The 22,688-nt window shown below is 46.2% G+C and overlaps 1 protein-coding gene across 1 annotated transcript in view; it reads right to left on the bottom strand.

The window, feature by feature from the left end:
• The window catches only part of BMPR1A (bone morphogenetic protein receptor type 1A), a 178,646-nt gene that overhangs the window by 27,510 nt on the left and 128,448 nt on the right, over window positions 1–22,688 (bottom strand). The window contains exons 5-8 of the mRNA XM_054034411.1: window positions 18,037–18,139; window positions 16,289–16,388; window positions 12,767–12,866; window positions 10,748–10,892 (exon numbers count right to left, since the gene is read on the bottom strand). Of these exons, the coding sequence (XP_053890386.1) occupies window positions 10,748–10,892; window positions 12,767–12,866; window positions 16,289–16,388; window positions 18,037–18,139 (448 nt within the window). The remainder of the gene's footprint in view (window positions 1–10,747; window positions 10,893–12,766; window positions 12,867–16,288; window positions 16,389–18,036; window positions 18,140–22,688) is intronic.

A 22,688-nucleotide genomic window follows, 5' to 3' on the forward strand; every position in this document is an offset into this window, starting at 1 on the left:
CGAGTGAAGGGACCACTTGTGGTGAGAGAAGGAGGACCTGCTGAGGCAATCCGCCAGCGTGTTCTGGACACTGGGGAGGTTTCCAGGTGGACTGCATGCTGGATGCAGAAGTCCCAAGGATGGAGGGCTTCTGGCCCAGCGCTGACGATCGAGCTTCCCCCTGCCTGTTGACACAGAACATGGAGGCTGGGTTGACTGTCAACACCTTCACCACCTGGCCAGACAGTTGGGGAAGGAAGTCGCCGCAAGCCAGGTGGACAGCTTTGAGCTCCTTGACGTTTATATGCAACACAAGCTCCTTTCAAGAACATAACCCTTGAGTCCTCAGTGTACTGAAAAGCACTCCCCAACCGAGGTTGGATGCATCTGAAATCAGGGAGACCGTGGGCCATGGGCTTGTGAATGGCACACCTTCCAATACTAGAATTGGGTCGGACCACCACTGCCGAGAGGTAACTATCCGCGGAGGGATCATTATGACCTTGTCTAGGTGATGTCTGTCTGGTAAGTAGTCCGATGTGGGCCACATCTGGGGGGGACGTAGCCTGAGTCTCGCAGGCTGGAAGGTCGCCCTTGAGTGCACACTCAAAATGCCTGCTTAGTACCCGGTTGGTTGCAAGTAGAGCTCGAGTGCGCTGATGAGGCCGGGTGTTGGCCTTGCAGGTGCTTGTAGTCCTTACCCTTTTTGCGAAAAGGCTCTGTTTGGGATTGGCCCCCAAACCTGTGGGACTGCTGTGGTTTGAACCACTTTCTCACAGGCGCCAGCATGTAAAGGCCCAGCGAGCACAAGGTAGCCCTTGAGTCTTTCAGGTCGTGTAATTGCTGTCTGTCTGTTCTGCGAATAGTGCCAGGCCGTCGAAGGGGAAGTCCTGGATGGAGTGCTGAACCTCCACTAACAGGCAAGACAACTGAAACCAGGACGCACGCCTCCTGGAAATGGCTAAAGCCATGGTCCAGGCCGCCGAGTCTGCTGTATTTGAGGCCGCTTGGAGGGCTGCCCTGGCCACAGCTTTGCCCTCATCCAGAATAGCCAGGAACTCTGGCAATGAGTCTGCAAACTTGAGCATGGACTGCCAAATGTTAAAATAACGGCCTGATGGTTGGCAACTCTCAACTGGAGGCTGGCCATAGAATAAATTTTTCTGCCATAGAGATCAATTCTCTTTGCCCCCTTACTCTTAGGGGTTGATCCCGGTTGGCCCTGTCTATCGCACTCATTGGCTGCCAAGACCACCAGTGAGCTTGGAGCGGGGTATGTATACAGGTATTCAAATTCCTTAGTAGGGACATAATACTTTCTCTCACCCTACATGGGTGGCAGTGATTTGGGGGTTTGCCAGAAGACCTTGATCAGCTTTATCACTCCCTCATGGATGGACAATGCCACCTTGGAGGGGGCTGCTGCACTTAAAACATCAAACAGAGGGTCAGAGGGTTCTGCCAACTCCTCAGCCTCCAAACCCAGGTTAGATGCCACCCTCTTTATAAGCTCCTGGTGAACCTATGTAGGAAGGTCCTGCTATTGCCTCATCAGGCGAAGAGGATGAGGAGGCGGGTATAGGCAGGTCTGCCAACTCAGTAGCCTCCGCCAGGGGAGCAGGCGGGAGACTGTTGTCAACCGTTCCTCTGATGCCCCTGCAATGGTTGAGGAAACCTCCAGGGTTCCATAGTTGCCAGGGAGCCAGCCATTGATCTTGGGGCCATGCGGCCACTGGTGGCCCCAATGGGAATGCCAATGCCCCCGGTGGGTGGTCCTGCCCTGCAGGCAGATCCTTCTCTTCACTCTCTGAGCCTGAAGAGGGAGGGACTCGCCAGGGGAACCAGGACGATACTGATGCCAGCTGTCTGCCCCGTTCCTGTCAGACCTCTCCACTGGTGACCTGTACAGGGAAGGTGGCTCTCTGTGCTGCACCTCCTGTGACTGGCAGCGGCATTCAGCAGAATGGTAACAGTACCACAGTGATCGATGCCTCATGCTTTGAGAGCGATGCAGCTCTGTGGACTGGGAGTGAGAGGATCGAGATCTTAGCTCAGGAGATCATTCAAGTACCCATGGGGATCCATAATGGCAAATTAGAGACCAGTGACAGGATTCCAGGGACCAGTATCTTGACTCTCCAGAGTGGTGTCGCAAGTTTGAAGATCGATTCGGCCGCTCCAGGGACTGGTGCTGGGACTCTGGGGACTGGCTATGCACCTCCACAGGTCTGCGCCAGACAGCCGGTGATTGGTGCCAGGATCCTGGGGAACACTGCCTAGAGTCCAAGGAACAATGCTGGGAACGCTGACAGGTAAGCCGACCCATACCCAGGGGCTGGTGGCATGGCTCAGGTGAGCGTTGGCGGGGCACCCCCTGCCTTGGGGAGCAGTGCTGCACCGATGGGGACTGCTGGAGAAGTCCCAGAGTGCGTTTATCCCTTGAATGGGGAACCTCACTAACCAACGTTAACGAAACCGGCAGGGACAATGTGGCCTGAAAGGCCTCCAGGGTGGATGGCACCGCCAGGTGCCAAGTGCCTCTGCCACTTCCTGGGGTGGTGGGCAGGTCTCTAAGGGGGCTCAACAGCCCAAGAGATGCTGGAGACTGGCCACTGTCTGAAGAGGAGGAGCTGCCCCGTGCAGGTCTTTGCTCTCCCCCAGCTCTCTCCTTCCCTTTATGGGATGTAGGAGAATGCCCTCTCCTGGCCTTTCTTTGCTTTTCAACTGGTACTTGGGATGGGGATCCGTGCTGGTCGGAGGCCAGTGCTGGCGGTGCACTTCACACCAATGCTGCAGTGCTTGGAGAAGAGTCTGATATAGCTGGCTCTGAGGCAGGTATGAGGGCCAACTCCATAAGGAGCGCTCTAAGTCAAATGCCATGCTCCTTTTTGGTCGCAGCTTGAAACTTTTACAAATGCAGTACTTGTCGCTCATGCGTCTCTCTCCCAAACACTTCAGACAACTTTGATGGGGATCACTGACTGGCATAATTTTTTTGCAGCAGTCACAAGGCTTGAAGCCCGGGGATCGGGGCATGCCCCATCCCTAGGCTAAATCCAGTAGGGGACTAACTATTTCTAACTTATGCACTAAGGGAACTAATAAACTATACAAACTTTCTAAGAACTATATACAAGAGATTCACAACTAGACACAGGTGAGAAGGAAAGTTTCCTGAGGCAAGGAGATGTTCCAGCACTGTCATTGGCGATAAGAAGGAACTGAGGGAGGGGGAGCTGGCAGCGCCCCTTATACCAGCGCATATGCGTGCCGCTCCAGAGGGCGCCAGAGCCAGTCCCCCTACAGATACCACTGGGGGAAAATCTTCCGGCACCAGTGCATGTGGTGAGCACACACACCAACAATGGAATGGACATAAGCAATCACTTGAAGAACTATCTGTCTTGGATGGTTTAGATACAACAAATCCTGCAACGTTGCAGGGGTTAAACTAGATAACCCTTGTGGTCCCTTATTAGCCTATGATTCTATCGGGGTGGTCAAACTTACTGACCCTCCAAGCCACACAGGACAATCTTCAGAAGTTCAAGAGTCAGGGTGTGCCTGCCAGGGCTTCAGCCCAATGAGAGGCGGGTTGGTGGGGCTTGGGGTTTCAGCCCCACAGGGAAAGGGGTCTCAGGGCTTCAGTCATGTGGGAGGCACCTGCCGGGGCTTCAGCCCCATTCCTGCTAAAGCCCCAAGTCCTGGTAGGCATGCCCCATGGGGTTGAAGCCCAAAGACACCCCTGCCTGCTGAGCAGAAGTCCCAAGCCCCACTACCCTGTTGCAGGGCAAAAGCCCCAAGCTTCCCCCCTCCCCGCCAGTCCGGTAGGCGGAGAATGGGAGGGGGCTATGCAAGTCATACTCACAAGCCGCTTTTGGCCATCCCAGATTTCTATGATAGTGACCCATCCTTTTTTCGCATAAGAAGGACTGGTGCTCCTGCTGGAGAGATGGGTTGCTGAATGAAGCCCTTTGAAAGATTTTCCTGGCTATATCTTTGTAGTGCCTTGAGCTCTGGTTCAGAAATGGTGTATATGCAACTTTAGGACACCTCTGCCCCGAGTTGTAGGTCTATTGGACACTCATAGTCCCCACTGTGGGGGCAGTGAATCTGTGTTTTTCCTTTCAAACACATCCAGGTAGTCCTAGTATTTGTAGTCTGGTCTAGATCTGCCCCCTTCTGGTCAGCCCCCCGCTGTCCAGGGTCTCACTTCCAAGAGTCTTATCTGATGCTGGGGCCTAGGGATTGGGTATTCTGGGGCTTGGTGAATTTGATGGAGGAAAACTTTCTGGCAATATTTGGAGGAGAAACTTATGTTCCTCCACCACCGGGAAATACAAGGGTCATGCTGCCCCAACAAAAGAATGCCAAGAATTACTGAAAAGAATGGAGACTGGGGATCACCTCTAAACATATTATTTCCCAGTGCCACTCCACTATGACCTGTAAGGGGACCGTCTCTTGGATCACCGGTCCTGATGATAGGAGCAGCCCATAAATCATCTCCACCAGGTCTGGCGTAGATTTTGGCTGGAAAGGGATCTGGAGTGTTTGGGGCATCCATCTCACCAATTCCAAGCCTCCCAGTTACAGTGGCAACTGGAAATGCAGGGAAATGCCATGGTTTCTGGGTCAGGTTCTACTCAAGGGTTTCAGGGTGATTCCAGAGCATAGAGCTCTGGTGATGCTGAGGCTGTATCCCCCTACCGGGCCTGGACTGGTCCATTTCCCAAGCAGGACAGTAGGCAAGGGTGTGACCTGGCATCCCACAGTAAAAACAGAGATTCAACTGCCATTGATGTTCTTTCTCCTCCGGGGTCAAGGATCAGTGACCCAGGTTGACCTGCATGAGTTCAGGACTCAGTTCTACAGATTTTTGCACACCAGATAGATGTGGGGGCATCAGGCAGTCCCTTCTTTCCTCCTTCCACTTCCGCAGCTGAGAGCAGATGCACAAGGCAAGGTCAATAAGGGCCTCTAGGTGGGTAGGGTTTTCAACGTGGGCTAGATCATCTTTTACCACTTCATTGAGTCCTCACTGGAACTGGTGTAAACCGGGCTGCCTCATACCATTCAACATCAGCAGAAAGCCATCTGAAGTAAGTGGTGTATGTGGTGGCCAGCTCTTGCCTCTGACAAACCTTCCGGGGGAAGAGGGGACAGTATCTGCAGAGCAGACGTGATATGGGTCATCAACAATGGTCAAGAAGGCTTGCATGAAGGCATCCCAGTTGGAGAGCACTGGGCTGTTCTGCTCCAACAGGGGGGAAGCCCAATCGAATACTGTGCCAGTGAGAAGGCTGACTGTGGGATAAGTTTGGAGGTAGAGCAGGAAGAGCAGCGGAGTATAGCTGCTTGCTAGCTGTTTTCATAAGGTCTGTGCTTTGGCAGCAAGCTGCTTCACCTGGGCTTAGTGACTGTGCCCACTGCTCATGCAAGGTCTGTGCCTTGGTTACAAACTGTGTAGTTTGGGTCTGTAGCGCAAGATTCTCTACCTGCATACAGGTGACTTGGTCCTGCAGGTCCCAGAACCTCTGGTCAGAGCGTGGCCCACACCGTTCATCTTGTAAGGGATTGTATGTGTATGGGGGGCAAAAAGGGTCTAAAAACAGTCAGGGCCAAGGGCGGACGGTGTGCACAAGTCAGTTACCAAGCTGCAGTCAGGAGACGAATAGTGGAGCTGGGGCCAAGCAGGGCTGGGATGCCAGAAGCGATAGTCAGGCATTGAGTTGTAGACAGGAGGCAAGTAGTAGAGTCGGGATTAAGCAAGAGTCAGGAGCCAGAGTCTGGGGTTCACAGCAAGGCAAGGTCTGAGTGGAAATAATGAAGAAACAATGCATTGTTACTCAGACAGCTCCCTGTGATGGCTTTCTGGTATATATACCAGCACTGGCCAATCAGTGGACTTTTGGGGCAGCCACTCAGGCCCCACTGTACAGTACTTCCTGCAGTGTCTAGCTTCACAGGATCCCCCAGCAGAAACCCGGTCTGAGCTTCCAGTGGCGATGTTGAAGTGTTGGTGGTCTGGAACCCCATGGTGCCAGGTTCTAGTCTTGCAGGTTCTTACACAGAGTTGGAGGAGCAACAGGTAAAGTCTATCAGACAGTGTCACGTTCACTGACTCCTGCCGTGATCTGCCTCTCATCAGCCGGTGATCCAGGCAGGGAGAGACATGAAAGCCTTGCATTCTCAGGTGGGTCAGTGCTGTAGAGGGCACGAGCAGCTTTATCTTGTACAGGTAATGATATAGTCCCGCTTTGAATTTTGAGTACTTCCTGCAGGCTAGGTGGATAGATATATGGAGGTACACACCTTGCAATTTGAAAGCCACAAACCATGCTTGAGCCTGAAGAAATGGAACAGAGGCAAGTGATACCATCCTGAATCTGAGGCAGTGTGTGTAGCTGTTCAGTCTCTTCAGGTTTAAAATAGGATGAAGACCCTTCTTCCTTGGCATAATGAAATATCATGGCTAGAAGCCTCTTTCCCTATACTCTTGAGAATCCTCTATGGATCTTAGGCATGTCTACACTACTAGCTAAATCGGCACTGCTGCGATCGATGCAGCGGTGTAGATTTAGCAGGTCTGGTGAAGACCAGCTAAATCGATGGGAGAGCACTCTCCCATCAATTTGTGTACTCCACCTCTCCGAGAAGTGTAAAGGAAGTCGGCAGGAGAGCATCTCCCATCAACACAGCGCAATGTAAACACTGTGGTGAGTGGATCTAGCTACGTCGACTTCAGTTACATTATTCACATAACTGAAGTAGTGTAACTTAGATCGATTTACCATGGTAGTATAAACCAGCCCTTCAATGAAGGAACGAGGCCATTTCTCTTTGTAAAAGACTCTCGTGTGAAAGATCTCTGGAGAGGGACAGGGAAGGAGAGTGGGTGGGCAGAAGGTGTGAAAATAAAGGGGCTAGCCAAGGGCTACTATATCCAAGACTGAAGACTGGCTCCTGATCTGTTCCTATGTGGCTCCTGACTTTCCCGTCAAATCTACTGTTTGGATGATGGGACAGAGTGTGTGACAGAGGAGGCAGATGACTGGAGTCTCCTTGAGTATCACAATTGTTTCTATGATAGGTACTCTGGCTGTCTGCCCTGAAAATATGGGTGAGCCTACTGTGTTGAGAGGGGCCCTTGAATCCTTCAAGAAGCACAGTGCTTCCTGAGTTCTTTTGTTGAAGAGGTCCATACCATTGAAAAAAGAGGTCTTGTATGCTGTCCTCAACTTCCCCATGGCAGATGCTAACAGCCTCACGGTTACAGGCATGGTCATCAACCTTAAGGCCGTGCTGGAGGTATCCCAGGCTGCCTCTAGGGCTGTACTGGTAAACATTTGACCTTCTTTGAGATCCATATATGCTCCAGAGTCCTGCAGTACTTTCACCAAGAAGGGAACCAACCCTTTCCCACTTCAGGAAATTGTATCTGGTGAAAGTCCGGTAGTTGGCCACATGGAGTTACACTAAAGTGGACGAGTAGGCTTTGTACCTGAATATCCTTGTTTTTGGGCGTGCCTTTTGTTGATTTTGATTTTTCCTGAATTACTGCAACTACCAATGATCCTGGGTTTGGATGGGAATAAAAGTATTTGAATTTTTTAGAGGTACCTGATAGTCCCACAGTTCACCTGTTCTAACATGGACTGGATGGTAGCAAGGGTTTACCAGAGACCCTTGGCTAGCTATTGCATGCCCTCATTTATGGGGAGAGCAATTCTTGCCAGATCTGATGTAGTCAAAATGTCAAAGAGTTGACAGGATTTCTCTTGTATGACTGTCATTTTTATATTTGGGGTCTCCACCAAAGGAGCTCGGAGATGCTGTAAAGCTTTAAAAAGAAGAACAGGAGTACTTGTGGCACCTTAGAGACTAAGGTGCCACAAGTACTCCTGTTCTTTTTGCGGATACAGACTAACACGGCTGCTACTCTAAAGCTTTAAAGTCATCAACTGTCAAGGCAGGAGTTGGTATGACTGCATCAGGTGAGAATGACTACTCTTTAGGAGGAGATTGAGGATTCCTGGTATTGTACAGCTCCTGGGTACTGGGTCAGGCTCTAGTACCAGTAAGGCTAAGGTGGCATGGTGTAAGGATACTGGGGCCCATTTACAGCTGGTTAGCCCAATGCCACCCATGTCTCTTTTGTGGTGTTGTGCCTTGCGAGATGGAACTCTGGTAGCAGCTCTAGGTTTACTCTCAGGAAGTAGAGAAGAGGCATTGCTGCTCAACATGAAGGAGAAATCTGGGAATGGAGAAGAAGAGAAATACTCTTCAAATGGGGGTGCCAAGGGGTAATGTCTCAGCCCCGGTGCTATGTTGGCACTAATGATGTCCCCCATAGAGGATCCTGACTGCTCTGTAAGGGCAGGTCTTAGTCCTGAAATTGATGCAGGTGCCAGTTTACTCCGTGCTACTCCCTTAGCAGAGGACTTAGACACTGTCCATGGACGACTGATGTCTCATCACATCTCCCTGAGCAATACTTCTCAGTGTTTGATCTCCACTTGGCCCTGCCTTTTGGTCACGCTCTTGTGTTGGTGAGCTGGTGTGAACATTATTTGTGCCAGAGGCATTGTTGCCAAGCATGTTGCTACTAGTGCCAAAACAGTTGTTGGTTCTGGTGTAGCAGCAGCTGGTGCCCAAGGTTTCAATGCTGGGGCAACAGATATCCATTTTCATGGATTTTTTTTCTTTTGCTGCTGGCCACCGGGGTGTGGTGCTTCCTCGGATGGCACCCACTAAAGACATCTTCTTTGGAGGAGGATGTCTTGTCTGGAACTGAGGTGATGCTCATTAATTGCCTGAGTAGGTGTAGTTTCAGCCATGCGTCCTTCTACTTTTGAGTTCTTGAGAAGAAGGACATGCACGCTAAATACTAATCAGTGATGGGACTCTCCTTGAGACAGGAAAGGCGGCTGTTATGCTCATCAATCATGGCAATGAGTCCATTGCAGGTTGGGCAGGGTTTAAACCCTGTGTGTTTAGAGTCTGCCATGGTGGTTGGCATGAGGTGTCTTGCCCCACTGTACAGGAGGGGATGTAGGTTTGTTCTTTTTGTTTTGTTTTTAGGAACATTCAAATTAAAAAGTAAATGAAGATGAGTGTGAAGATAGATTTCTTCATATAACCAGTCAAGGTGATTAGTTTGAAGATCACAAAAAAAAGCGGGTTCTGTCTTGCTGCAACGGGTGGTAAGAGGGAACTGATGGAGGGCTGCAGCAACTCTGCCCTCTATACCCTCGCAGGGAACATGAGGCGGCACAGGGTGCATGTGCAGCCTGGGTGGACATGGCTATTAAAAAAAATCATCTAACTTCACACGCACAGGGCACATGCAAACCTACAGTGGGATCCACACTGACACATACTCATAGAAAGAGAAGATCTATGAAGTTAGCTGCTTGAAGTGCATGGAGACTTTTAAAAAACCTGAGGGTAATTCTGGAGTTGGATCCTAAAACAAATGAGGAGCTACTGGGATTTGTGAATGAGGTGATGTTATGTGTCTTTGTATATGGGAGAAAGCAGGCAGGAGCTTTCTGCTGGAAAGCTGGGATATCTGCAATATAGAGTAAGGAAAAGCAAAGACCAAGGTTTTCAGAGGTGAAGTTGAGTGAAATGCATATATGGTCACTGTAGTGATGACTAGGGCCCTACCAAATTCATGGCCATGAAAAACTTGCCATGGATGGTGAAATCTGGTCTTTTGTATACTTTTACCCTATATTACACAGATTTCACAGGTGAGACCAGCATTTCTCAAATTGGGGGCCCTGACCCAAAAGGAAGTTTCAGGGGGATCGCAAGGTTATTTTGGTGGAGGGGTGGGGGGAGTGTCACTTTATTGCCACCCCTATTTCTGCGCTGCCTTTAGAGCTGGGCAGCCGGAGAGTAGTGGCTGTTGGCTGGGCGACCTGCACTGCCTTCAGAGCTGAAGTAAGGGTGGCAATACCATATCATGCCAGCCTTACTTCTGCGCTGCTGCTGGTGGCAGCTCTGCCTTCAGAGCTGGGCTTCTGGCCAGCAGCCATCGCTTTCCAGCTACTCAGCTCTGAGGGCTGTGCCGCCATCAGCAGCAGCGTAGAAGGGTAGCATTACTGCAACACCCCCGAAAATAACCTTGCAACCTCACCCCCAACTTCTTTTTTGGGTCAGGACCCCTACAATTACAACACCATGAAATTTCAGATTTAAGTAACTGAAATAATGAAATTTAAAAATTATAAATTCCTATGACTGTGAAATTGACCAAAATGGACCGTGAATTTGGTAGGGCCCTAGTGATGACACATGGATTTACAAAGACATATCAGAACAAAGATACATCAGAGTCACTGATAAAACAAATGTTACAGGCATCACAGAAAAATGGGAGGATAGAGGACTGATATATTGAATTAGTCAAAGATGTAAGTCTTGAAAGATTAATTTATAAACCACAAACTTAACTAACAGAGTACAATGTAGTTGTGGGAATTTCTTTGAGTGCATTAGTAATACAAATGTCAATCTTATCTATGCAAGACAACGTGTTTAAAACATTAAAAATAGTTTCTTAACTATATATTCTTCACTACTCCACACAAGAGTGAAAAAGTGAAATGGACTCAGATTTATTTTCTTTATCTTCGTCATGTAAGAATATGCAAATATGGATTTTTAATATAATTCAAGAATAAAAATATGTTTTAATGTAGTTTTACCATTTTGGCATTCAGGACAGCAGTAAAGTAAATCTAAGACTTTGGCTTACCAACAGAGGTAGTCCTGATCCACTGCCAGAACTCTGTGACTGGTCAATAAGATCCTTTAATGACTCCCCGGCTGGAATAAATGCTTCATCTTGCTCCAGATCACGATTATAACAACGTCTTTTTGCTACCCATCTACAGTAATGTCTGCAAAAGAAAAAAAACTACATATTAATACTTTTAAATATAATGTTACAGTTTATTAAACATCTTGACCTATGAAAAGAAAAAAGCTAAATTTATGTTTTTAAAAACAAACAATATTTATTACACGGTCATGTCATTTTTAGATGACAGATTGAAGAATATTTAAATTGTGTACAAAAGACACTTGAAAATGTTATATGACCACTTGATAAATTGTAAATCAGTATGTCTACGTGAGTCTCAAGTCAACATTTCCATCTGGGCTATATTAACTTCAGTTAGAGCAAATTAGGACTTTCTATCAATATTTGCAGTATTTTTGCTAATAGGATTACAGAATACAAGTGAACTCAGTTCATCTGAGTAATAGTTGAGATATCTTTTGGTCAGTGATGCTGGAGCTAAGAGCTGCAAATGACTGTTCTGTAGTAACTGTTTAAAAATACCTATAATTTTTCTCCTATTTTTCTTCTTTTTTTCTTTCCAACAAAACAAATATAACAAAAATCGCAAACAGGAAAGCAGAGATTTATTTTATATGCAATTATAATGAATCCATGATTTTTTATATTAAACTTCTCTGCTATGTCAATGCCTTCAATTATGACAACTTGGCTAATGATCTAAACCCCAGCTGGCACACAATAAACATTGTTCCTGGAAGCACCCACATTGAATATGAGGATTACAGTCTGTTTTTGTTCTGTTCTATTCTGCTCTTTGCTGCTTCCACTCCTGGAACTCAAATGAAAGGAAAGTGTCCTAAGTACTTAAGATTTTGTCTATTTCGCTAACTTCCAAATGGGCAAAACAACAGAGAAACTGAGTGAAGCAACTTGCAACCCAGACTCCATTAGGTCCTATTACCAAAGTATTATTAAAATCCCTAATTTGTCCCCAAGAGAATTTCTAGGCCAAGGGCACAGAGGAAGCACTATAAGCTCTAATTTCTATTCAGGTTCCAAGAGCACATGCACCATTGTGGTGCCTGAGCACATCCTGAGCAACTCCTCTAGAGAAAAATAGGGAGGGTGAAATCTACTTTAAAAAATTCATGTACAAACAGCTTTCTAAAGTTAGAGTTAAGGTTACTGCCCTACAACCAGGCTTTCCACTCCCTACATGCTCCCAGAACATAGGGCTTCAAGACCCAAAATAACTGTCAGAAAAAAACAGAAAATGCTCAGTTAAGATCTCCCCACACATTCCTCCCCTCCCCCCCAACACCTTCAAAATGTTTGTGTTCTGGGGGAACTACATTATTGGTTTAAATTTATGGTTTAGAGTAAAGAATATTAGGGTCAACCATGCATCCCTGTGCAGTGGGAAAACAGAATGACAACAAGTGACAAAAATGCAGAATGCTTTGTTTTCAATTCAGACTATGCAGGACAAATATAGCTATTTTTTAAAAAAGCAGAAAAACTGTAGAAAGTTTTATTCCTGTGGCTTATTTGAATCTTTAATATGTTCCTAGGACAGAATAATGCAGAAGATAAAACTCAGAAGTAGCACAAAAATAAAAACAGCAGTGGCTGAATATCCAACTGGGCAAATGCGCTAACATATTCTTGTTTATGGAATTTTATAATGCCAAAATAATATCTTGTTTTGAAAACCTGTACAGTTTTCACACATGGCTGAAATAAAACATCAAATTCTATGCAATTCCATACAACATGTTAATGTCCACATTTTTACCTAACACTATAAACTACTGTCCATAAAGATGTAAAGTTACATTTAGCTGGTTTCCTCTTGGATCTATTTTAAAAAAAAAAATCTCTATAACTAAACACATCTCTAGAGTAAGTCATTGTGTATATCATCATATAGGAAAAAATACTAGTGCGAAAGGAAGTACTTCTCCTTACTTGTAACAAAGGCAGCTAAATAAGATGATCATAACAATGATGCAGACTGCCATAGAAATCAGCACTGCCATCCAACGAATGCTGCCATCAAAAAGTCCATCTGTTTAAAAAAATAAAACAGTTACAATACTTATTTCCTAAAAAAGTTGCCAGTAGTTAGATTCTAGTATAAATAAAATATTCTATTTATCAGTCACTTTCTCATAGATTATGTATTTTGTAATTGCCAATTTTGTAAACATCTTCTCCATGAAATATTATTTTTCATTTGTAGCTACAGCTACACTCAGCAATATCAGGGATCCTTCCAAAAGGGGCAGCACGGGTAAAGAATTGCAAAGCATCAGATTTTATTCTCTGTAGCAACACTGACAATACTGTGGGTATGCCACACATTTTTTATACATACTTATATAAAATTTCTTGCTATCTTAATATTGCCTACAATACCGGTGGTAACTCACTCCAATGCTCCTGAAGGCTTTCACTTCCACAGATACCAAAAGTAATATATACTCCAGCTTAAAAAAAAAAAAAAAAAAAAAACACACTCATACCAACGGAAAACCTTACTGGTAACCTCACATATTCTTCTATCAACAACTTTGCACATCTGACTGTCCCACATCCCATGCAATGGGTAAATTACTCTTCCTTAGCACTGCTGAATTTTCTTTAAAGGATTTAATGTATTGTTAGAGTAGGCAAATTTCAGAGGAGACATGAGACTGAAGTACTTCTATCTACCTTCAGCGGTTGTTGAGATAGAATTTGAAGTTCTTGTGGCACTTCTTATAAACAGTGAAGGATAGTTCCAGAATCATGCAAATATATCCAGTCTCTCCTGTGAGGCTGGCTGATTCACAAAATTGACAATGGGCTATAGAGATTTCCATCTCTAGGTTATTTATTTAAATGTAGTCCAGGTCGATAGCTATCAAATGTTCCCACCTGATGGCTGTTGGGTGGTCTACATATCACAGTTTGGTAGTCTCAGAACAAGTCCTAGTAGTACCATGCCCATGGTAGAGGGAACCCATCACAATCCTTCAGGGCTGTCTTATTAGAGAAGTCAATATTTAATTGAAATTGAACTATGTTCACATCAGTATATTTCAGTTTCCTTTCCCCTGAAAGCATAGTGGCCAAAACTTCCACAGTTACTATCCATGCTTTATTTGTTCTGTGAATAAATACAAGAACACAGTTTCCAGAAATGTCTATACTAGCACCTTTCACAACTCTAAATTCACTAAAATAGAAAATATAAACAAGATCTACTGTCTAAGGCTATATGCGAGAGATCAGAAACTTAACAGATCATATGATTTTCACAGGACTCTAAGACTCACCTGTTTTCCCAAGCTATTTCAAATGAAAGTAAGGGAGTTAAATAAAGCTAGAGACCAGGGAAAGATAGGAATGTGATATATTTTAAAGGACTGGGAGGTACATTTACAATCATAGTCTTGTTGACTTTTTTAACATATATAAGACTTGTTCTGTGCCTGTAGCACAGACACAGGGTAAGTGCTTTTATAGAAGTTGATACGTAAACCAACAACAATTCCTGTTCCATTTAGTAACACACTACTTCACTAGCCAGATATTGTAAGTTCTCCCCTTTCTCCCTCAGGAGAGTGAAAATTCCAGGGGAAAAATGGGTCAGAAATGCTTACTACAGAAGAGATTAGGGCACACTCCACAGTCACTGCAGGGCCTTATGTACCACTTGAATCCCAGTGCCACTGCTGATCATATGGCAGAAAAGACTGCAGCTGAGAGGACTTTTGGAAGGGAAGGTTTTTTTGTCAAATTCTAAAAGTACAAAACAAAACAAAACCATAGCAGCCAGCTAAGGTACAGAGCTATCTGTGAAGTGGAAATGAGTTTGAGCCACAAATGAGGCTCCTGGTATAAAGTCACTATTATACAAAGCTTAGGATAGTTATTAAATATTTATGTAAGTAAAAGTTGGGGTTCCAGAGGTGGATGAAAGCTGAGAGAACTTGGAGGTAAACACAGTTGCAAAGGCAGACATCATCCAAAAACAAAGTGATTATGGAGTAAGAGACCTTTTGATGAATCCTGTCAATTTTGGCTTTAAAAAATTAGAAAGACCTAGGGCAGTGAGAGACTGAAAAGAGTTTGAGCAAAGGGTCTAAGATGGAAAGGAATTTCTGGACTGAAGAAATGAACAAAGATATAATAGTTCAGTTAGAAGCAGAGCAGGAGGAAGAAAATTTACAGTAGAGACAGTTGGATGAGGTCCTGAGACTTCTTTCAGACATAGTCAGCACTGCAAAAGTAGCAGCAGAAGTTATGGAAAAACCTAGGCTGCAGACTGATCATAGGATAAAACAGGGGTGGGCAAACTTTTTGGGCCGAGGGCCACATCTGGGTGGGGAAACTGTAGGGAGGGCCGGGGCAGGGGGGTGGGGTGCAGGAGGGGATGTGGTGTGCAGGAAGGGGCTCAGGACAAGGTATTGGGGCAGAGGAGGGGTGTGGGGTGTATGAGGGGGCTCAGGGCAGGGGTTGGGGTGCAGGAGGGGTGCGGAGTGTACGAGGGGGCTCATGGCAGGGAGTTGGGGTGCAGGAGGAGTGCGGGGTGCAGGCAGGGAGCTTAGGGCAGGGAGTTGGAGGGCGGGGTGCAAGAGGGGTTTGAGCTCCGGCCTGGCGCTCTTTACCTAAAGCGGCTCCGGGGTGGCAGCAGCGCGCACTGGGGCCAGGGCAGGCTCCCTGCCTGCCTACGTTGGCCCCGGCCCCGTACCGCTCCAGGAAGCGCTGTGGCCCCTGGGGGTGGGGGGGCAGAGGGCTCTGCATGCGCTGCCCTTGCCGCGCCTCCAGGTATCTCCCCCAAAGCTCCCATTGGCCAGGGTTCCTCATTCCCGGCCAATGGGAGCTGCGGGGGGCGGTGCCTGGAGGCAAGGGCATCGCATGTGGAGCCCTCTACCCCCCTGCCCGAGGGCTGTTTCTGAGAGTGGCGCGGGGCCCGTGGCGCCATGGGGGGCAATCCCGCGGGCCGTATCCAAAGCCCTGAGGGACTGTATCCAGCCCGCGGGCCGTAATCTGCCCACCCCTGGGATAAAATGATGCACCAGGGAAGCAAAGCGTGGATCAAAAGGACAGTGACCACGTAGTCAGAGTAAGACAGGCAGGTATGAGGAGGCAGCAGATGCTCTGAAAATTCTGGAATAGGTATGAATGAAAAAAAATGGGACATAGAAAATAGGTAATGCAGAAGTTGTTAAAATTAAAATGATGATTGCTGGGTAGAGGAACATCTGAAATGGAGAAGTTTGAAAGAGGAAAATGCAGTGTGAAGGTCAGGTCAAGGGGGAGATGGAGTTGGCAAGTGTAGGATTTAGCTCAGACCTTCGGACCAAAGGAGGTAATGAGGAAAGAAACTGAGGCAACGGCAATACTCCAGTCCTACACTTTCTCCTAATATTATATCAATTGGTCAGAAGGAATAAACCCATTCCAGATTAGTCTGTATAAACTGATAAAACAGCAGTTTACCTGTACTACCAAGTGGCGGTAGTGTGGGCTGTAGATCCCGATTGCAGAAATCAGTTCGACAGCATTCAATTGTCCGACGTAGCTGTGCTTTTGGGGAATCCTATAAATGGAGAACAAGAGAAAATAACTCAAAAGTTCTGAAATGGCCAAACAAGAATGATATTACAGATAGTATAGATGTACAGTACTGTAGAGATTACATAGTTAAGACTGAGTTCTGTTTTGCACATAAAACAGGGATTTAACCCTCTTGGTTATGTATGAAAAATATATCACGTATCCTCTCCCAAATTTATGGCGTATACTCTGACGACAGAATTAATTTCTGATAATTAACAAGTTAAAATTGATCTTAAAATGGGTTTTAATACATTTAGCACCTATGTCAGTTTTTTCTTTGTCCCAACTGGTATTAGTAATGGAATAATAATTTGAAAGTTTGAAAAGTCTAACAAACTGAAGTCTAACTAAAACTAACATGGCCTCTGGGGGGGGGAGCAGTCATTGACAGCATAGGGGAAAGAGTCCCCCAGCTCTCAGTTCAAGTACCCAGACCTGGTATGGATAACAGAAGCCCTGAGCTGAAACTGCAGGGAAGTCCTGTTAAGCTCTGGAGCATGCCCATGCTCTGCCCTGCATATCACACGCACATGTGACTATATATTTTATCCAGTAATTAGCTGCACAATATGAAATTTAATGTAAATATCACATATTTCAAAATAACAGTTGAGTGACAAAGGAATTTTCTTCAGACCCAGTAGAGCATTAACATGGCAGAAGTCAGCTTTTCAAAATTTATATTTAAATTGTATATTACACACCACAACTCAAGAGACTAGTGAGTTTGTGTGTCCATTCCAAGACTCTTTAAGAGTCCTTATTTTCAGAACATGGTTGCTCAGGAGATTTGGAAAAATCAGGCCCCTTTAATGGTGTCTCAAATTGGACCCCTAGAAATAGAGCAGGGTGACCAACCTGTGGCGCTGGAGCCACATGCGACTCTTCAGAAGTTAATATGCGGCTCCTTGTATAGGCACCGACTCCGGGGCTGGAGCTACAGATGCCAAATTTCCAATGTGCTGGGAGGTACTCACTGCTCAACTCCTCGTTCTGCACAGGCCCTGCCCCCACTCCACCCCTTCCTGCCCCCTCCCGAGCCTGACGTGCCCTCGCTCCTCCCATCTACCCGCCGAGCCTCCATGCCACGAAACAGCTGATTGGGAGGTGCAGGGAGGGAGGGGGAGGCACTGATTGGCAGGGCTGCCGGTGGGCAGGAGCCACTGGGAGTAAGGGCGGGGGGAGAGAAGAGCTGATGGGGGGCTGCTGACATATTACTGTGGCTCTTTGGCAATATACATTGGTAAATTCTGGCTCCACAGGCTCAGGTTGGCCACCCCGGAAATAAAGGCTCCCAAAGATACTAGCCACCTTTGAAAATATTGGCCCACAGACCGTTTCCTTTTTCACCCCCGTAGTCAAAAGAAAACTTTCAGCTCAGTCCTCTTCTCTTCTGCCCCCTTTGAATGTGTGTTTCATGTACTTACTTTGCTGCCAATCCTGAAACAGATAGGATGTGTGTGTGCAGTCAACAGCATAGCATCATCCACCATAGTAAAGGGCAATATGCAAAGTCCCTACTGTAATGGTTGTGCTCTGCATAGATTTAACTGCTCACACCTACTCTGCATAATCTCCATCATGTTCCCTTTATGGACAATTTTAAAAATAAATGAACTTGTTTGTACCTTGCACTGAAAATCTGAACCTTCATACTTCATGCAACCTGAAGCAAGGATGGGTTCTCCATGTTCATCTTCTTCAACAATGGCAAAGCAATGCCCGTTAGTTCTGGAAAAACACATCATTCCAATTCACCAATTGCTGTGCAAAGTTAACTGGCAATCAACCTATTTATGAAAAGTAGTATGTGTACCCTACAATGTTTCTTGTCCTAATATAAACTGATCACCAGAGTGTGGGTGAGACTAAAGGAAATGAGGTACACAGAGTGGTCGTTTTTTTGTCTGAACTAAAATCAGAGGGTACCAATATGAAGACACTGGTCAGGATACATATTTTTTCTATATAAACCTCAAGTTTAGAAGCTAGTAAAAGGCTCCTAACCTTCACCCATGAGGCAAAAAGGTCCCAGGTCAGCATTTCCCATCGGGTAAACATGTCGTTGAGAACTGAATTGTCAATCTCCCAATTCATGATTCACAGAAAAATGTCTGCTCCGGCAGTCCATTAGGGAGTTTTGCAGCCTTGGTAAATATGCTGCTTCTACCTCTCATTGAGGTGGAGTACTGAAGTCGATGGGAGAGCGCTCTCCCATTGACTTAATGCATCTTTTCCAGACCCGCTAAATCAGCGCTGCTGCATCAATGGCAGCAGCGCCAATTTAGCACAGTAGTTAAGACAAGCCCCAGAATCTCCTTGAGAGTGGTACCTGCAAAGGAACCAGAAGGTGGTTTGTGGGTAGGAGTTACCAGAAACTCAATCTGCTAGCTGCCATGAATATTCTCTAATACATATTTATCTGTAATTAGGGTCCTCCAGTTTTTGGCAAATTAGATATGGTGGCCTCCAAATATCAGAGGAGAGGAATGACGTGACATCAGGAAAGAAACATGGGTTTCGACAGTCCTGTCAAAAGAAAAACTCTTTGCCTGGAGTTAAGAGTACAGTGTTGCAGAGGCTAGGTTCCTGGGTCTATAAGCCTTCTGTCTCTTGCTTGCTGACTCCTGAGGACATTGGTGGTAAAAATGTTGAGGAGGAATGTAATGGAGTATACAACTACACACTGGGCAAAAGGGGTTAAGGCACTGCTCTGGGTACGGCCACTGCTCTGGGCACAGCTACATCTGTCAGAAATGCTCCAACTGGAAAAGGAGTTAAAAGGCAGAGGAGCAGCTTATTTGGTAGCAGACCAGGGAAGACAGCAGTCCAGGGAAGACAGCAGACCTGCAACATGCAGCTCCAGCAGAGAAGAGCTGAGGGAAAGGCAGAATCTCTCCCCTGCCAAAAGGTTCCTCCCTGAGGGAAGGGAGGACCTGCTACAAAGAATCTGAGAGGGAAGGTTTTTCCCTCTCCCTCTCATATGGACTCTGAGTTTTGTTAATTCCCCCTTGGACTACCCCCTAGCAAGGGAAAGCCCTAGGACTGATCAGGCCCAGGAGGGTGGGCCATACCACAGGAGGATGCAGTTGCTGCCCAGGAGAGGAAGAGAGCTACCACGCTACACACAACCACCAGAAGGTGCCTTGTGGTGAGAGGACACCCTTCACACCGCCTTAGCTCAGACAGCCACTTTGGGACAATCTCAGGTGGTTATAGGAAGTGGCCCATGGAGAGCAGCCTCTGGCTCTCATACCACTGACAGATCTCAAAGGGACTTGAATAGGAGCCCAGTGAAGTGGAGAACCTGGACTCCCCTACCACGAACACCCCTGAAAGTCACAGGCCTAAGCTCTGACCACTAGGTAATGCTACCCTACCAACCAACCCCCAAACAAGGACCATCAGAAGGCAGTGTTGCCCTATAACCCATCTATGGTGTTTTCTCTTAGGAGCAGAAATATAAATGCTCAGAGAGTAAAGCATAGTCCCCAAGGCTTTGAGAGAGTGGAGAGACTCATCTAAATTCTCAAGGAATAGATTGATAGCATCAAAGGGCAGATCTTGGAAGGTACTCTGCAAATCTCTAGATAAACTGGAGGATTGCAACCATGAGTCTCTCCTCATAACAATGGTCATAGTCAATGCCACAGACGCAATATCTGCTGCATCCTCTGCAGTTTGGAGGAAAGTTTAAGCCCCCAATCTGCCCTCATCCACTAAGGCCTGGAAGCAGGCTCTATCATCATCAAAGAACTTGTCCTTAAACTCCATAAACTTGGTATATTAGTAAAATCATATTTGGCTAAGAGATCCTGATGATTTGAGATCCTCAACTGGAGGGAGGTGGAAGAGAAGACCTTTTCCCCTAGAAGGTCAAGCTGCTTGTGTCCCTTAATAGAGGGAGTAGCCTTTGGGTGCTATGGCTTGGACTTTTCTGTAGCCACCTGCATCAGCAAAGAATTAGGCAGTGGGTGAGAGAACAAAAAAATCTACCCACCCTCAGCCATCAGAAGTGGGAGCACAAGAAGCAGCAGTGCGCTGAGTTCATGAAGGCCTCATGGATGAGGAGGGCAACTCAACTGGGACTGGAAGGCTGAAGAACGTATAGTAAACTGTGCTGTGGTTCCTAGACTTCCTCAAGCTGAATCTGTAATTCTGCAGCGACCCTGTGCATGACCTCTTAATATTGCTTAAAGTGGTGTGGAAGAGATGGAGAAGATAGAGTAACCACCTCATCCAGCGAAGACAACGAGATTACTTCCGGAACAGTTGGGACTGGTGGATCCAGCTCACCTTTCCTCTCTGAATATTCTGACAGGACCGGTTATGAATGTCCGAGTGATGGTAAATAGGATTCCTGCATCGATCCTGAATGTTGTCTAGGGTAGGGCTTCCGGTCCCCAATATTGCCTGTTGGACAGATGAACTGGTAGAGGGGGACCCCATGGCATAGGACACCACCTGTCTCTTGGCAAAATGGTATTTGGTTGGAAGACGGAACCCTGATCTTCTGGGATTCCTATCCAAGACGTTTCTTTCCAATGCTGCAGAGACTCCTGTGGAGCGTCTGCCTCAGCCAAGGAAAAAGCCAGATCCTGTATCCCTGGAGGAACCGACAACAACAATGGTTGCATCTCAAGGCAAGCAGGTGGGATGGTCAGGTCCTTCCACCAACTGGATGACTCTAGGATCCACTGGGGAACAGAGAGTAATTTGCCTAGCCCATCCTTGTTTGGTTTGTAAACTGTTCAAAGCCATCCCTTTGACCTTAGAGATGTGATCTGGCATCTTGCCCTACAAAGATTCAAGCTGATATCCACCCCAGCAATTGAAGACAATCTCTTACTGTTATTTGGGGACTGCCCTGAATCTTTGAGATGAAATTCACTAGTATGGGAAATCTGTCATAAGGGAGATATGCTCTGCCTGTCACTACACATAGAGGAGATCCTATGAAGTCTAGACTCTGTAGTGGAGTCAAAGCAGACTTTTCGAGGTTGATTTGAAGGTCCCAACTCTGAAACAGAACACGTTATCTTTAATGATGTCTACACTTCCTGATATGATGTACCCTGATCAACCACTCATTGAGGTATGGGAAAATGATTATAACCAAACAATGTAGCAGCTACTGCCAGAATCTTTGAGAATATCCTTAGGGCTGGAGATGGGCCAAAAGAGAGCATCCTGTATTGGTCAAGAAACCTCTTGTGTGAAGATTGAAGAGTGACATGAAAATATGCATCTTGTAAGTCAAGAGTTGCAAACCAGTCTCCTAACTCTAACGAGATAATTATTGCTGCAAGGGTCATCATCCTGAATTTCTGCTATTTTACGTATCTGTTTAGAAACCTGAAGTCTAAAATTGACCTTCAGCCTCCATTCTTTTTGGGAATCAGGAAGTATTTTGAATAGAATCCCCTTTCCCTGTGCTCTACAGGAACTAAATCCATTGCACGTAAATGTAGAAGTGAGGCCATCTCTTGCACCAGCTATTGATTGTGAGAGGGGTCCCTGAAGAGGGACAGGGACGGGGAAAAGGGTAGGAGGGATAGATTTGAAATGGATAGTGTAACCAGATGTTATGGTTTCCAAAACCCATTTGTCAGATGTTATATTCTCCCATTCAGCCTGAAAATGGGAGAAGTGGCATCTGAAAGGAGAGAGAATGGTAAGATATTGTAGCTGTAAAACCTTGTTGACTGGATGGTTGATACTCTTAACCAAGCCAGAAAAACTATCGCTTGGAGGATGTGGATGGCTGATTAAATGTAGCTGAAGGAGGAATTTTTTTTTTTTTTTTTTTTTTTTTTTGTATCTTGGTCTCTTAGACCAGGGTTCAGACGGTCCATGATACACTGATACGGGATTGGGTATGTGCTTCATGCCATCTGAGATCTACTAAATCCCCTCTTATTTACAGGGATTGCAGTGTGGCTCTTGAGTTCAAGCGTGGAGAGATCTATCAGTCAAGTCTGCAGAGAGCTTGCAACCATCAAAGTGGAGGTCTTCTATGGTTCTCTGAACCTCTCTTGGGAAGCCCAACAGCTCCAGCGAAGAAGCTGTTCTAATGACTATGGCGGTGCAAAGAGACTATGCTGCAGTATCCGAAGTGTCCAAGGAGGCCCGGAGCAATGTCTTTGCCAGGAGTTAACCATCTTGTGCAATGGCCTTAAATTGGTCAAGATATTCCTCTGATGGGTGGTCAATTAAGGAATAAAATTTGTTGCAATTTAAATGGTCGTATTGGGCCATGAGTGCATGATGGTTTACTATG

Source organism: Malaclemys terrapin, chromosome 7 (assembly GCF_027887155.1).
Source record: "Malaclemys terrapin pileata isolate rMalTer1 chromosome 7, rMalTer1.hap1, whole genome shotgun sequence".
NCBI lineage: Eukaryota > Metazoa > Chordata > Testudines > Emydidae > Malaclemys > Malaclemys terrapin.